This window comes from Barbus barbus, assembly GCF_936440315.1.
Source record: "Barbus barbus genome assembly, chromosome: 23".
In the NCBI taxonomy this organism is placed as follows: domain Eukaryota; kingdom Metazoa; phylum Chordata; class Actinopteri; order Cypriniformes; family Cyprinidae; genus Barbus; species Barbus barbus.
Genome location: NC_136751.1, coordinates 6,911,489 through 6,929,432, shown reverse-complemented (window position 1 = coordinate 6,929,432; position 17,944 = coordinate 6,911,489). Strand labels below are relative to the sequence as shown.

The 17,944-nt window shown below is 37.5% G+C and overlaps 1 protein-coding gene across 1 annotated transcript; it reads right to left on the bottom strand.

Moving 5' to 3' along the window:
• Window positions 1-5,006: 5,006 nt before the first annotated feature.
• Window positions 5,007-16,939, bottom strand: ccnp (cyclin P; the record flags this gene model as incomplete). The annotated part of the gene is made up of 10 exons (XM_079373594.1): window positions 5,007-5,611; window positions 5,926-6,104; window positions 6,641-6,799; window positions 6,893-7,048; window positions 7,913-8,011; window positions 8,094-8,263; window positions 9,043-9,118; window positions 9,271-9,399; window positions 14,486-14,538; window positions 16,816-16,939. The coding sequence occupies 10 exons, from the start codon at window positions 16,937-16,939 to the stop codon at window positions 5,434-5,436; spliced, it is 1,323 nt and encodes a 440-aa protein (XP_079229720.1). The 3' UTR covers window positions 5,007-5,433.
• Window positions 16,940-17,944: the final 1,005 nt, after the last annotated feature.

The window sequence follows — 17,944 nt, the reverse complement described above, 5'->3', positions numbered from 1 at the left end:
ACAGATTACAAGTTACCCTACTTAAAATGTAATAAGTAATGTAACTTTTCAATTACTTTATTAAAGTAATGTAACTGATTACATTTAACTGATTACGTTTGATTACTTTTCTAAATTTCTAATGTTTTCAACTGTAAATCATTTTCAAGCAAACCAGGCAGGGTTAACCTTACAGTAGTACTCAACAGTCAACACCGATTCCGGTCAGACTTTCGAAATCCTTCATCAGTTGAATTAAGATTATAATATTTGAATTTTAAAGGAGACATTGGATGCAAAATTCACTTTTACATGTTTGCATAAATGTATCTTAGTGTGTGGACACAACCACCTTACAATGATAAAAATCCATTCACTCCTTTTTTTTTTTAATCCCCCAAAACCTAAACAGTCTCAATTGTCAAGCCATTTTGATTTTCTGAGCAGTATGATGTTGTATTTACTCAGGCCCCGCCCACAACCTCTGAAGTACTGTCCAGTATTAGCATAGTTACGAAGTCCATCATTCTCTCTACGCACGAACAGCTGTAGTGACAACGTGTTGTAAGCAATGCAGGTGTTTTGTAGTTTTGTGATGTAGAAGAACATAAGAGTGTTAATTTGCTCCTGACATCAGAGCCACTGAGGACGCAGTGCATTAGTTTTGTTTTTGATGGTAATGCACCACTGAATACACCTAAATTCATTTATGTCGGCACAAGTAATTTTACATGTTTACATTGAATAAGGGACAATTCAAGGCATGTTTTGAACTCAATGATAGATCAGTACCCATTGTTTGTGATCCAGCTGCACCTCCAGAAGAAGCAAGTCTCATACTTTATATTTTTTTTATGATTATTTGCAAATTGCCTTTGCTCTTCTATGAAAGAGAGGGGCGGGGTGAGCAGAGCTCATTAGCATTTAAAGGGACGTGCCCCGAAACGAGCCGCTGTGAACAGAGCAAGGTAAAATGGGTGTTGTTACACAACCATTGAGGAATTTTAACCAAAGTATGTCACAGACCTTTCATGAAAACCCTAAAGAATCATACCAACTTATGGAAGATGGGCATCCAATGTTCCCTTTGAAGCACAGCCACCACAAAGAGAACACAAAACATGCCTGAACATTAAGTGACTATTACAGTGTATATATATTTTGTGTACACACTGAACTCACTGCTAATACACAATTGTTTATTGCGATCCCCAGCCTGTGCCATGTGTAACGCGCATGAAGCAACTTTTCAACACTTGAGCAACTGGAAAAATGTATGCATTCTCTCTGACAACATTTCAGGCATGTGGAGTACTTGCTGATAGTTAAAACGCTTTTTACCAACATGTTAGTGCACATATAAGGCATTTTATAAAAGGTCAAAGACAGTATAAACTACAGATCGGATAGCCTAGATCCAACTCTAAATTCTGATTGTATTTAATTGTGCTTGCAGCTATAAAATTGTGATAAATTCTGCCATCATTGCTCAATAACACTCATGAATTCTGGAACATTTGCCATGTGATTTGTCAAAGACAGAAACCCTACTTTTTTTCTTTCTGTTTTTTTCTTTTTCTGCCATCATCGTGTAGTTTTGACAAAGAAACATTTCCTGCATATATTTTTCCAAACTTATAAGTAGGAACTTAGTTGCTAATTGTTCATTCTGGTTATCATTATTAATTTAACTATTACTACTTTCAGAAGGAAAAAAAATCGCATTTTCATTTTTTTTATTATTTAATTGTGCTTTGTCATAATGCTATTCCATCCATGTTATAAAAGCAATAAGTCACAAGACTTTACAGTGATTTAAGCCTTTCGTTTTACTTTAGTGCAAAAGACAGCATTTGTAAGTAAATATGGTAAGTAAAATATGAACATCACACCAGCATTACCTACCTCAGTAATGTACAACGCTGATCCTGGTCCTGAGTATTCGGCTCTTGGAGCACACACTAACTACCTGTCCAGGAGCAATCTGCACCTCCCGTCATCTCGCTGATAAGGTATGGAAAGCCAAAGTGCTCATAAACGCCTGCTCGGGCGTCTGATTGTACACTGACAAGTCAAAAGCGTGCGTCTTGACAGCAAACCACAGGTACTGGACGCGCGGTTGCCATGAAAACGCGCGTTCTTAGCGCGCTTTGGAGTCACCAAAAACGCGCGTTTTTGACGTGCGTTTATCATAACAGGAAATGGGCGTCGAATACGTGCGTTTGGAGTCGGACAAAACGCAGGTTCTGAACGTGTTACAGGTAAACCAAACAGGCAGAGCAAACGTTTTTTGAAGTATCCACACAGGCGAAAACAACGTGCTCTTTCTGTAGTGTTCTCAAAATGGCACGCGTCAAAAGCGTGTGCTGACTTCATTGCCCGATTCTGTCATGTGTCCGCTATATCCTCCTGAGACCAGGGACGTGCACAGGAATTTTGAGGGGCAGTTGCCCCCCCCCCCCCCCCCCCCCCCCAAAAAAAACAACAACTCACGGGCTATATGAAGGACTGAGAATAACAGGGTCTTTATTAAAATATATATACACAAAGAGGTAAAACACTGAAATACAGCACTCAATCACCTTAACTACTACTAATAATAACACAGAAAAACATGACTTGAGTCATGAAAATCCCTACATCAATATCCTATCAAGTCATTATGTTCTGCTCAGGCAAGATCTTTGAAATGACCTCTAAAATAGCCATTGTTTTTTTAGATTACAATTATTTAGCATGCAGCTCTTTAACCCTATACTTTCTAGCATGGTCCTCTCATCTCATATTTGGTGATCATCACTTAGGCCTACCTGCCCTATGTGCCTCCTCACCTCTGATTTTTGAACTAATCAATCATGTTAACAACTTTACAGCACTTGTTGTGAATGTCACTGACACTGTAGTAGGGTCACTTTGTGAAAATCTATATCTAAATGGTTAATTATAGATCTAGTAAGACAGAAACTCACCTGTTCCCTACTCATATTGGTCTGAAAAGGTAAAGAGGTGTTTCAGGTCTCAGGAGACTAGCGTAAATTGACCAACAGCGCTATCTGCTGTTTTGGAAAAGAAATTTGCTCAATTGCACATGTGAGAAAATCTGCCCGCACACGTGTGAGAAAATCAGCCTGTCGCATTTGTGAGAAAATCAAGCCACGTTTCCTCATAAAAAGGCAAATGAGTCTCACAGTTGTAACACACAATACATATATTTGTCCACACCTCTGCATTTTCTCTCAAATAGAGTTTTGTATTTGAAAATCACTTTGCGTTTGTTTGAAAGTTGAGTTTTTCTTTGCAAAGCAGATTGTGTTTATTTGCAAAACACTGGATTTGTTTGATAAATATCGGCACAAAAATCGCTCCATATGAGACGCCTCACCTGACAACCGCGACAATATCGCGCCCGCTCATGCAGGCTCAGCTCAGGTGCCCGTCACGTGCAGCGCTGCAGCAGCCACGTAAACAGAGTTTGCCCTTCCCCTACTGACTTTCACTTTCGGTGCCCGAATAGAAGTGAATGAGGCTTTTCGATTTTTTTTTATTTTATTATTATTATTAGTCTAGGCCTACGTGAAAATCTGCATCCATTGTACGATGTTGTTGTTTTTTTCCTCAGAAGGGCAACGTGAGTCGAAAAGGGCATATGGGCAGTTGCCAGGGCAACCTGAGCAACCCCCCTGTGTGCACGTCCCTGCCTGAGACCCCCCCAAAAAAGCTTTGTCAATTTAGCATTTTTTCATGTCATTACATTGTTTAGAGCATTAGAAAAAATGGAAAATTAACACTTTTGAAAAAATATATTTTATTCATATGTATTTCTATATCCTCTATAGAGGACACTAGGACTAAGTTTTCCTAAAAATAAAATGGCATGAATAGACATCAAAAAGGCAAAAACAATGGGATTTTTTTTTAAATCACCAATACATTTTTAGGTTTCAGTATTTTTTTCTTCTAAACTTTAAGGATGATTCTCAACTTTATAAAATATATAACAAAATGATTTGATATACCATTTTGTTTCATGCAGTATGTGTGTAAAAATTTCCATAAACTGGTTTTCCCACTAAACACAGTGTATCTATACTGTATCTAATTTGCATATTAGTGTGTTGCTGTTGGGACAGCATGTTGAAAAAAAGAATTGTCATAATGGGAGTAATAATTGGCCAGATGTTCATAATATATAATATTTCATAAGAAAATTTATATTTATTTTTCTATTCAATTGTTATGGCTCCGCTTTTTGTAATCGCACGCTTTTGACGTGTCAGTGTGCAATCAGACGCCCGAGCAGGCGTTTAGGAGCACTTTGGCTTTCCATAGGAAAGCAGAGGAGCCGCGCGCACATGTTCGGTACTGTGCACTGATGCCCAATGAAAAATTGCTCCATTTCAAGTGATGTCATAAATAGAGAAGAAAAAAAAAAAAAAAAAAAAAAAAAATACACAACGGAGTTAATAATAATTCGTTACATTTATATAGCGCTTTTCAAGGCACTCAAAGCGCTTTACATAGTAAGGGGGGTATCTCCTCATCCACCACCAAGTGGAGTTGCCAAGTCAGTATTTTTCCCGCCGTAATTAAAGAAACTTTTTCGTGATTTGAGGGATTTTGTACAACGTAGAATAATGATTTTTTTTTTAATGTATAAAATGACAACCTTTGCAGGCAAAATGAGGCCTGACAGCAGATGGAGGTCTAGCACAAACTTAAGGCTACATGCCTATTAACATTTAAGCCCTTTTTAGTTAAAGCCAACAGTAGTGATGTCATCTTGCCTGGCCCTTGTTTTTTGTCATGCACCTTATGTGATAGACCTACAACTGGGGAAAATTACATATAAAATAAAAAAAAAAAACACATTTAATCAGACATTAGCATGCAGATCTGGCAACCTTGCACATGATGCCCCTGCTGAGAGGGTCTCATGTGAAAAGTGGAGTGCACTGAAACATGTGCATGAAAGAAAAAGAAAAAGAAAAAAAAAAACATTAAGAGGAAAGGAATAGAATTTCCATTGTGGTTTGTGAAGACAAATTTTATTTTTCACAATCTTAAAATATTCTTGGAAATCCCAAATTTGCAAAAACACTTAAAAACAGTAAATGTTTCAAAGTGCTTTAATTTCATGAGACACCATATTCCAGTATATAAATTGTTCACCATAGCATTACTAAACACTTAAAAGCTACAAAATACATAAATACACACTTTTTCTTTATCCTTTTACATCCAATGACTTAAGACTACTATAAAAAGTTACAGAAAACAATTCAGTACAAATAGAGTAACCAGCTCTCCAACAGAGGCATTTTGATGTCCAGCGCAACACAATCCTCCTGACTGGCCTTATTCAGCATTTCTTTCCCTTCCTAGAGTAGCAGTGCAACGCAGCCGTCCTGAACATTTCCAGCCCCATTTGGCCTCCTCACTGGTGTTGAGAGAGCGTCACGTCTGAGGGCACAACAGGCCCAGCAAGCCAGGGGCAGCTTTCAGGGCAGGGTGCATGCTGACATGAAGGGTTTGTATAGAGGAGAACTTGATGAAAGTGGCACGGGTCTCACGAGCATGTGCTCTCGCTGCTGCCATGGCCATGATCTGCATTATACTGAGGAGAGTTGCTTCACTGCATCGGAGATAGTGGGAGGAAAGACAAGAATAAGACTGAACTATTTTTCAAATCAACTTCAACATTTCTGCTTTTTAAATTGTGGATCAACAAGCTTAAAATGAGATCATTGGTGATTGGACTTATTTGATCATACAGTAAAAAAAAAAAAAAAAAACTACAGTCATGACTTATCAAAAAGCATTTAACAAAATAAAAATAAAAAAATCAGAACTTCTGACTGATAGTGACCATTGGGGATCACTGTGACACTTTAACATAAGGAAATCAGTAACAGTTCTTGGGAGCAGTACTAAAAAACTTGTCCTGACCTTCCTATACGGATGCTAGAGGCAATGCACCAGGCCATTTCTCCATCAGGAGAGGGTGCTTCTTGCAGGATCCTGCGGGCCAGACGGAGGGCAGCACCTGCCAGCTGGGCGGGCAGATACACCACACACTGCCCCTCCAACAGCGAGAGCTCCAACAGGTATCGTGCCATCCAGACCACCTGAACAGACACGATTTAGGACCATATTTTAATACAAGACTACACAGAGACAAATATCATTGGAAATTATCCTTGGCTTTAAAAAATGAATTTCAAAGTATTAAAAAGAACAGTACTTGCAGATAACGTAATTGTGAAATAAAAGACAGCTTAAATGGATAGTTCCCCTAAAAGTGAACATTTTCCTTTTACTCTCCCTGCTGCTCCAAACATGTAGGACTGACTGACTTTGCCAAAAGTCTTCATAATATCATCCAGTGTGAGTTCAACACTGACCAGTTGCTGGTAACCATTGACTTCCACAATATGAAAAAAATAAATAAAACTACAAGTCCAACATTCTCTTTATAAAAAAAAAAAAAAAAAAAAAAAAAAAGAGGGAGGGGGGGCACTTAAATTAAACTAGTTGCATTTTACTTAAACTATTTTTCCATTTAATTGCAAATAACATGCCTTCAGTTCACACTTAAGTACATGTATTTTTAAACATCTGTAATTAAGTACACTAAAGTGTACTCTACACCGACTTAACTGACCTTGTCGCTGCAGTGTGCAATGGAAGCGGAGATGAGAAGAAAATGAAGAGGGGGACAGTGATGGAGATCAAACTTGAGCCCAGTTAAAACCCTCCTCTCCATCCGCAGCAGTTGTTTCTTACTGTAGGCGTTTTCCATCAGATAGCAGAGCTCTGACACCTGACAAACATTACCATGTTGTTAACATGTCATGTGCACCATGTTAATGGGGTCATGTTTCCCCATTAAACATTTGTTTAAATACTCAAGTACCTCTGGTAACAGACATTCCTCTTTTTTAGCAGCCAGAAAAAGGCAAACCACACCCAATAACTGCAGGCCAGAGATGGACACTTTGATGAGCCTTAGTGCTCGATTCAACAGGTGAACTGCCAGATACAACGTTTCCTCTGAGAACTGAAACACTTCCTGAGGTGAAAAGCATCCAATCACAAATTCAAAAAGATTGCAACAACATCTTATTCATCCCAAAAAAAAAAAAAAAAAAAAAAAAAAACACTTAGCATAATACACACTATTGGTCTAAAGTTAGAATTTTAAATTATGCTCACCAAGGATGCATTTATTTGACTGAATAGTAAAAAAAAAATAATAATAATAAATCATGAAATGTATCAATTTAAAATGCCAAAAAAAAAAAAATTAAAAAAAAAAAAAAAAAAACCACGCAGCCATTTCTCCAGTGTCGCTTGATCTTTCAAAAATCATTTTAATGACTTTGTGCTCAAGAAACTTTTTTTCCCCTTCACACTGAAAACAGTTGTGCTGCTTAATATTTGTGAAAAACATGAAACTACCAAACATTTTGGGGTCAGTAGGACTTAATTCTTATTCAGCAAGGACAAATCAAAAGCGACAGTAAATTTGTATTCCTACACAATATTTCTATTCAGTAAAGAGAAGTTTTAAACAAAAACAAAAAAAAAAATTACTGCACCAAATCAATATATTAGAATGATTTCTGAAGGATCATGTGACACTGAAAACTGGAATGATGCTGAAAATTCAGCCTTTGCGTCACATGAATAAGCTACACTTTAAAATTTCAAAACAGAAAACGGTTATTTTAAGTTGTAGTATTTCACTATCTATCTATCTATTTTTTTTTTCACTTTGAGCAAACACTAATGCAGCCTTAAATATAGTAAAATACCGTAAAAATTATTCCAAACATGTGTCCAGTAGTGTATATTATATAACACGTAATTGGGATAACTTGGCTAACTCAGAAACTGAACAAACAGGTCACACAAATCTGAATATTGCACTTACGTGGACTTGAATTAGCCAGTCCACCAAGATAACTCTCGTAGTGTCACTGAAATGCTTGGGCAGGTCAGCGTTTGGGAAAGTACATAGTAGCTGACTTCTCTGCAAGCGGAGAAAACAAACACATGACCAATATAATGAAAAAATACAAATAAATAAACAGTACTTTGCATGTCATCCTTACCATCATGTCTGAAAAGATGTCCCATGCGTAGGTCTTGTCATAGAGGAGCCCCAGCTTACTGATGGCTACTTCCACTTCTCTGCGCAGAACCTCAGGCATCAGTTCTCGCAGACTAGGTGGACCTGGCAAACTGTTCACATACTTCAGCAAAGCCTCCTCTTCATAGACATCTAGCATTGTTGCAAAAGAATAATAAATGTCCAATTGAGAAAGATCATGTGTTTTCTGGATTTATGGAAAACTTAGTGTAATGTTAGTTTGCTTGAAACTCAATGCAGGTAATGAGATGGAATTTTCAATACTGACTTTATTATTATTATTATTAGGGTTTGCATTGTGTGTTTTTGGGTTAAAGGAACCATCTGTAAACTCAACAGATAATGTACCTGCCAGAATGAAAAAATTCTTCTTGCAGTGTAGAACTGAAACTTTAGGGAACAGTTTGTGCTACATGCATGAATTGAGCATCCAAAAGTTAAAAAAAATAAAAAATCAGGGAAGAATCTTAAATTGCAGGGATCAAAGTTATATTTAGGGTCCAGAATGTAAATTGCTTGGAGCATTGACGTCAAACCCAGAAGACTAATTTACCATTGGTTACCTTGAGATTTTCTTCAATTTTAAAACAAGAAAACCCCACATGAAAATCTCAAGGAATCCATCACTGCAGCACTCTGAGCTACTACCCAGAACAGCAACACCATAGCGGTGGCAAGTTTTACAAAAGGTAAAAACACACATTTTAGTCAGAAAATAGCTAGTTGAAAGCACAAATATAGCAAGTCAACATGCAGTCATTGCATTAATAACTAAAATAATATCTAGCCTGATGCCTGAAGTAGTTGTTGGATTAAATTGTAGTAGTACCGTTAAAAATACTACAACGGTAACTAGACTTAAATATACTAAATTGAGAAATGACAGTGTCAATCAAGCCATCTCAGGTTACCTGAAGGTCCCGACTCATCCTGTGGAGCATAGTCCATTATGATCCCATCCTCTGCAGATATGGGAATCCTTCGAACCTTGATGAAAAACAGAAATGCTAACCCGGTGATGGCAGAATTGTGGTAGCACATCATTTGAAGATCCACCTGTCTAATGGGCTGATTTTCTATCTATATAAATGGTAGCCAAGTCACACCTTGGCACATAATGACATAAGAGCAGCAGTTACCCATCGACTCTCCTGTGCAGGTTTGTAGGGTTGCCTGGGTCCCACCTCCTCTCCTTCAGCAAACACCCTGCGCTCCCTCAGAACACAGGAGTTTGTCCAAGTCCGCAGGGGTGCTAGTCTGTCGTCAGTCTTTCAAAGCACAAAATGGTTTCATTTATTCACAATAAGCTTGTAAAGCATTAACACTTCATGGAGCAGCAGTTTTTAATACATGTAAAAGACCTGCAGGAATGGGTCATTCTTTGTGGTGGCAAGGGGAGTCCCTCTACTTTACAACGGTTTAAAAAAAATTAATACATAGAGTTTGAGAGATTGCATAACAAAATATGCATGTATGCATGTAATTGCAACAATATAACACTAACACAAATAAAGTGGTTATATTGTGTATATAGATTTTAACATGTACAATTAAATGGTTTTAATGCATCGTGTTCTATTTAAGAAACAAACAAAAAAAAAAAAAAAGCTGTGTCCCCATAATTCATGTCTGTGGTGTTACAACAATGTATGTCGCCCCTAAAGGGGGAGGGGGCATTCTTTATCAATTTTCTTTAAGTTAGCCAAATTGCTGACAATTTAAAGTGTTGCACTTTATTAGTGTCTGTGGTGTTATTTCGATAACTTGCAGATCTGACATTAATCAATTTTGATAAATACAGTCCTATTAATATTTCCAAAATGTCCCCTGATCTTGAAATCATAATTGCAGCCTCTATTTTAGAAATGTTTAGCTAGTTGTCTGCGGTGTTACGGCCTTTCCTGGTAACACCACGGACTCTATAATAACCTGCAATATGAAGTATGTGGTGTTACTTCAAAATGTATCTGAAATTTTTTCCCTTCAGAGCCATTTAATCTTATAATTTAACCAGTTTTTTTTTTAAACGCAACTATTCTCCTTTGGCAGAAATAGGAGCCAAGATGAATAATTCAACTTCTTTTAAAAACTGAAATTTAAGTGACCAGTGGAACTGAATCCTTAAAGTAATTTATTTAATTATTACCTAAAGTTGCATATCCTTTCTGATTTTAGAACCAACCAAAATTTTACATCAAATATTAGTAACACCATAGACATACAGTCATGACCAAAAATATCAGCACCCTTGGTAAATATGATCAAAGGCGGCTGTGAAAATTAATCTGCTCCGTTAACCCTTTTGATCATTTAAAAAAAAAAAAAAAAAAAAAAACTAACCTTTCATTGGATAAGAATTTAAAATGGGGGGGAAATATCATTATGAAATAAATCTCAAATACACGTTGGCACCCCTAGAAATTTTTATGAGTAAAATATCTCTGAAGTATATTCCCATTCATATTCACAATTTTGAGCACTCCAGGGTGATTATGAACATGAAATTATCCAGCCATGGCTTCCTGTTTCACAGAAATATAAATAGGAGGGAAAACAGAGCCCAAATTCCCTTAATCATCCATTACAATGAGAAAAACCAAAGAATATACTTCTGATGGGCAGCAAAAGATAATTGAGCTTCACAAATTAGTGAAGTGGTTTTAAGAAAAGAGCAGTGAAAATTCCCATTTCCACCATCAGGGCAATAATTAAGAATTTCCAATCAACAGAAAATGTTACGAAACTGCCTGGAAGAGGACATGTGTCTATATCGTCCTAATGCACGGTGAGAAGGAGAGTTTGAATGGCTAAAGACTCTAAGGACCACAGCTGGAGGATTGCAGAAAATAGTTGAGTCTCGGGGTCAGAAAACCTTAAAAATAAAAATTGGCAAACAGCCCCTACATCACCACTTTGTTTGGGAAGGTTTCAAGAAAAATTATTGTAGCGCATCCAAAAGCAAACTCCAGCATATTCAGTTATCAGACACGACTGGAACGTCAAATGGGATCAGGTTCTATGGTCAGATGAAACTAAAATAAATGAGCTTTTTAGCAACAAACACTCAAGATGGGTTTGGTGAACACAGTGATAAAAAGTACCCCATGTGCACAATGAAATATACTGCTGTATTTTTAATGCTGTGGGCCTATATTTCTGCTGGAGGTCCTGGAAATCTTGTTTAGACACAAGGTATCATGGATTCTATCAAATACCAACAGATAAAAAAAAAAAAAAAAAAGTAACTAACTGACAATCTTATAATGGGCCATGTTTGGGTCTTCGAACCGTACAATAATCCAAACCTCAAAAACACAAATGTGTCACTGAGCACACAACCAAGCTTCTGCTATGGCCATTCCAGTCCTCTGACCTGCTGTGAATCTAAAGGGTCTGGAGTGACTCTGGATGCAGGAATGGTCTCTGATCTCTTGTCAGGTGTTCTCTAGCCTCATCAGGCATTATAGGTGAAAACTTAGAGCGGTTAAACCAGCAAATTAAGGTTTCAAAAAGTATTGATTAAAAGGGTGCTGTTAATTGTGGCCAATGTGTATTAGAGAAAAACATTTCATAATGATATTTACGCAAGATAAAACCTACCATTCTAAGAATGCACTGAAGTTCTGAAAGAAAACCATGGGAGCTTGCCTTCCATGTCAGTATTCAAACTGATCTCATGACTAAATACACATGAAATCTGAATATTTTAGTGAACTTGAGTATGTGTTCAGTTATCCATAATAACATAGCAGATACTGGTGAACTTACACACAATCTCAGGCTTTCTGATCTCATTTCAGCCATTATTCAATTCACACAGCAGGTCCAGCAATTAAAGTGGAGATTTTACAAGCACGCTCACCATATGGAGGTCCAACAGTTGCCTGGAATCACAAAACCCAGTTCGAGCCATGATTCACCTGGACACTGCAGCTACCTGCACACACTGAATCTGCAGCTGTACACTGGCACGTACCATCAGCTAATTAACACCAGTGGCACTAATAAAGCTTAATTGACCCTTCACTAAGTCCCGCCCTGTGCCACAAGTTTGCTTTTGTCATGCAAGTCACTGGAGGTTCTGTGTCTGGGTTTTTTTAAACATAGTTGGACAGACCCAAATACCATATATTTCCCCAAAATATGGTAAGAGCATGTCTTATTCCCAAATGAACATATAATAAGATAAATTAATATAATAAGATAATATAAATGACATTTACATAAAAAATACAAAAGAAAAAACCTGCCATTTGATTGAAGGTAGCTACTTCCGAAGATAGGAGTCATTATTATTGAGCATAAAAGTCTTAATTTATCTAAGCTATATAATAGTTATTACAAAGATTTAATCATGTTAATGTTTAAAAGTGTGCAATATTGCATTAAAGGTATTCTTATCACTGATTAATTTCAAGTTAATTTCCACGACAAGAATATGTTTATGAATCCTTTGAAAATGCCTGGATTTCTGCATTGATTACTCATAAAATGTAGGCAAACACAATCTGACTAAACTAATATCACACAAACTATTGTACTTTTCACATTGTTATCAATACACTGAGTAATCATTCACGGTGCAAAGTAAGTGAACGCTTCAGCAGCTAAACATCTAGCAAATGTTTCCTGTAACAGATTTTTGACGAGCTTTGAGTTCCTCCCCATAAATCTGTTGAAGTTTACTAGTATTGTCTTGATAGCATGGCCCATTTATGCAACAGCATCTCAATTGAATTAAGGTCAGGACATATGAAAACACATATTTCCTAATTTATCATTCATTCATTTGTTTTGGGTCATTGTGTTGTTGCATCACCAGAGGTGGGTAGTAACGAGTTACATTTACTTCGTTACATTTACTTGAGTACATTTTTTGGGTAACTAATACTTTTAGAGTATATTTTAAAATGGGTACTTTTACTCTTACTCAAGTATATTTTTAGAGAAAAAACGGTACTTTTACTTCGTTACTGTGGGCGACTCTCCTCTCGTTACTGTATCTTAATGCAATACAACTTAAAAATGCTTCCGTTTATTCCAAACGCGCCGTCTACTTTTCTCTGGGCAATGAACGATGCCCATTCGCGAATGACTCATTCTTTTGAGTCGATTCTATTTAAAGGCTTAATCAAACCAGTTGGCAAACCAGTGAATCGGTTCGCGAATCAGTTTGAATGATTCGTTCAGTTCCCTGCCGCACGCGCTGAGTCTCTGAAGTGGTTCTCTCTCAGATAACAGAGAGTTTAAGAACATCAAGAGCGCTGAAGACGTGGCTTTGGATTTACAGTCAGTTGAAAGCAAATCTGCAAAGGCTTGTTTGCTACAGCTATATGAAGATCTTTTATTAGATGAACACCGCGTGTGCTGTCTACTGTTCCACAGGTATAGGCCACGATACCACTTTGACATTACCAGTTTGTTGTACATGTACCTTACATTAAATACAATGTATAATTTATACATTAAATAAGCTGTCAGAGAGTATGAAATGAACACCCGCGGAACCCGCGTTAGCTCTGCGCAGCGGCGCGCGGCCTGTTATAGACACAATTTATTTTCATATTTTTACAATATTTAGCTTGCAAAAATATAGGCTACATTTGTTTACATTTTGCAGAACAGATCCGTCAATATGCATTTGTTTCGTTATGTTCAGAGCAGTAATGTGAGGCGTTTTCAGAGGTGTCAGTGTCCGAGGTTATAGGATAATACATAATTAATTGACTTTAAAATATCATTTAATTCAGCGATGCAAATCTGAATTTTCATCAGCTGTTACTCCAGTTTTCGGAGTCATATGATCCTTCAGAAATCATATCGATTTATTACCAGTGTTGGAAACAGTTTTGCTGCTTAATATTTTTTGGAATCTGTGACATTTTGTTCAGTATTCTTTAATGAATAGAAAGCTAAAAAGAGCAGCACTGATAATAAATCCACATGATTTCTGAAGGATTATGTGACTCTGAAGACTGGGGTAGAGGCTGATGAAAATTCTGATTTGCATCACTGAAATAAATTACATTAAAATATATATATATATATTTTGAACGGCAGTGTGTGTGTGTGTATACACATACACATTACATAAATGTAATCTATATATCTAAATAAAAATAGACTATATTCAGTACCTATATGATCCAAAGTAACTAGTAACTAACTACTTGAGTAGTTTTTTTATCCGATACTTTTTTACTGGTACTCAAGTAACTATTCAGACGATTACTTTTACTTGAGTAAATATTTCTAGAAGTACTTTTACTTTTACTTGAGTACAGTTTTTGGGTACTCTACCCACCTCTGTGCATCACCCAATCCAATCTTGAAGACATGATTTGCGGTTCTGACATTCTCCTGTAAAAGGTCTAGATTCGCTTTAGGATTCATTGCAACTTCAATGACTGCAAAGCACCCATGTTCTGAGTTGGGAATTTTTTGGAGGTGGTGTGCTGGGTTTTTTGTCATCAAAAATGAAAAAAAAAAAAAGACTGGTGTTCATTTTTTGGTGTTCATTTTCACCAAAAAAGTTCAACTTCTGTCACAACTGCACAGATAATTTTTCCAGAAGTGTTGTGGAACATGCAAGTGGTTTTGGGCCAACAGAAGACATGGCTCAATATTTTTTGGCAGCAGTGGTTTCCTTCATGTTGTCTTTTCAAGAACACCATTCTTGTTCAGTGTTTTTCTGATAGTACATGAAACAGATTTCAAAGTTTTCAAGAGGCTGCTATTCTCGGGTTCTTTTTCAGCTCTTTCAGGACTGTTCGCTGTGTTATTAGAGTCTGCTCAGCAACATTCCAGAATTTCCCAAAACTTAAAACCACATATTAAGGGTATTTAACCATGGATTCATTAACACCCAGGTCTTCAGCAATGTTTTTGTACGCTTGTGAAGATTTTTGGGATTGAGTCATGGTTTACACTAACCAATTTTCTTGTGAAGAACAGATTTGTCTGTAACCAGGCTTTGTATGGCTTTATTTAAAGGGCAGCACCTGTGCAACCCACACTTTCAATCTCATTCTTAATTAAGTCCATTTAGCTTTTGGAGAACTTGTAAAACCCGAAACACATTGCACGATATTCGTCTGACCCAGATGAAAGACTGGCACCGTGAAGCAATTGCGGCGATTTCTGATTGGCCACGATTGTTTCACGATGTCAATCTTTCGTCTGGGACAGCCAAAAATCATGCAGTGTGTCTCGGGCTTTAGACAGAGGGTTCACTTTATGCAACCAGTTCTCTCAATGATCACTCTGTGTCTTCAATAAAATGTTGAAAGGTACAATATTCTGTGCTTTTCTGGTAAGAGCTGGTGGACCTAGTGGAAATGCTATTAACCAAGATGTGTTGCCCAATTCTATAGGACACTAACAGTGCGTTTCCACTGGCACGGAGCGAGCGTTTTCAATTCATTCCTACGGAAGTCAAGCTTAAACGCTCGCGCAGTGCATTATGGGATTGAAAGCGGCATGGAGAAAGCGTTGAGAGCATCAAAAAGATTGGGCATTCCTCGACTTTATGCAAACGACAAACGAGAGTAGATAGATAGATAGATAATTATTTATTATATGCAGTGGGGAAAATAATTATTTGATCCCCTGCTGATTTTGTAAATTTGCCCACTTGCTCCGGGTGCGTGTTCACGGTGTGTGTGTGCACATTGGATGGGTTAAATGCTGAGCACGAATTCTGAGTATGGGTCACCATACTTGGCCGTATGTCACTTCACTTTCACTTTAAAAAAAAAAGAAGGGTTTGTCATTTTTATGGCAGGTTTATTTTAACTGATAGAGACAGAATATCAAACAAAAAAAAAACTGAAAAGACAGCATACAAATGTTAATAAAAAAGATTTACATTTTATTCAGTCAAATAAGTATTTGATTCCCAAGCAAAGCATGACTTAGTACTTGGAGAAACCCTTGTTGGCAATCAGAGATCAAAGTTTCTTGTAGCTGATCACCAGGTTTGCACACATCTCAGGAGGGATTTTGGTCCACTCCTCTTTACAGATCCTCTTTAAATCATTAAGGTTTCTTGACTGTCTCTTGGAAACTCGAAGTTTCAGCTCCCTCCACAGATTTTCTATGGGATTAATGTCTGGAGACTGGCTAGGCCACTCCATGACCTTAATGTGCTTCTTCTTAAGCCACTCATTTGTTGCCTTGGCCGTGTGTTTTGGGTCACTGTGATGCTGGAAGACCCATCCATGACCCATCTTCAGTGTTCTGGCTGAGGGAAGGAGGTTCTCTCATATTTTACGGTCCATTGGGCCCTCAATGCGGTGAAGTCGCCCTGTACCCTTAGCAGAGATACAGCTCCAAAGCATAATGTTTCCACCTCCGTGCTTGACTGTAGAAATGGTGTTCTTGGGGTGATAGTCAGCATTTCTCTTTGTCCAAACACGACGAGTCGAGTTGATGCCAAACAGCTCAATTTTGGTCTCATGTGACCACAGCACATTCTCCCAAGCCTTCGCGGAATCATTTAGATGTTCAAACTTCAGATGGGCCTGTACATGTGACTTCTTGAGCAGGGGGACTTTGCCGGTGCTACAGGATTTCAATCCATTGCAGCGTAGTGTGTTACCAATGTTTTGCTTGGTGACTGTGGTCCCAACTGCCTTGAGATCATTAACAAGCTCCTCCTGTGTAGTTTGGGGCTGATCCCTCACCTCTCTCATGATCATCCTTACCCCATGATCTTGCACGGAGCTCCAGACCAAGGCCGGTTGATTTGTATTTCTTCCATTTCCGAATAATCGCACCAAGCTTCTTGCTGATGGTCTTGTAGCCCATTCCAGCCTTGTGCAGATCTACAATCTTGTCCCTGATGTCCTTTGACAGCTCTTTGGTTTTGCCCATGGTAGTGGAGAAGCTGGAATGGAAGATACAGATTCTATGGCCAGGTGGCTTTTAAACGCACAGCGAGCTGAAATTAGGAGTATCTTCTTAAAGTAACAGGACTAATCTGAGTTCCACGTGCACATATCTGTGGGAGCTAAAATTCCTGCTGGTTGGTAGGGGATCAAATACTTATTTGACTTACTAAAATGTAAATCTTTTTTATAACATTTGTATGCTGCTTTTTTCCTGGATTTTTTGTTTGATATTCTGACTATCAGTTCAAATAAACCCACCATAAAAATGATAAACCCTTCTTTTTTTAAGTGGGCAAACTTACAAAATCAGAAGGGGATCAAATAATTATTATCCCCACTGTATATACACATTTCAAATAAATTTGAACAATTAAATGTTTAAAGTATAAACGTCTTCAAAAAAATTTAAATTGTGAACATTTTTTAGCCCTTGAGCCCTAGCCGAAGAACACTTTGTGTCTCCAAATCTACTGTCCACTTGGTTAATTTGACATACTGTTGGGTTAGTAAAGGAGGCAGACATCATACAGTTTTTTTGGTAAAAGAATTTACTTGCATGTATGTCCTAATAGCAAAGCATATCCCACAGCACTCTGTAGCAAAAAAAAAAAAAAAAAAGTTTGCTGAAATATTTCAAGTTTCCCCCAACGTTTGCATCCCCTGCACTAAAAAAAGCAAACTGAGCATCAATGATGACATTCGTGATTGTTCCATCACATTCAGAACAGAACAGTCGATGGTTAAATTTGCAAAATAACTTCACTTCAAAGCTCATTTGTCCTACAGGTAGGTATATACACACAAGAAAAATGGGTGAAAGCACTACAGCAGGCCATTTTTGATCTTCACCCCTCATGTCTCCACCCAAAAGTTTCTTTTAAAAACTATAATTGAGCATCATTAATGATGTGAACTAGAGCGT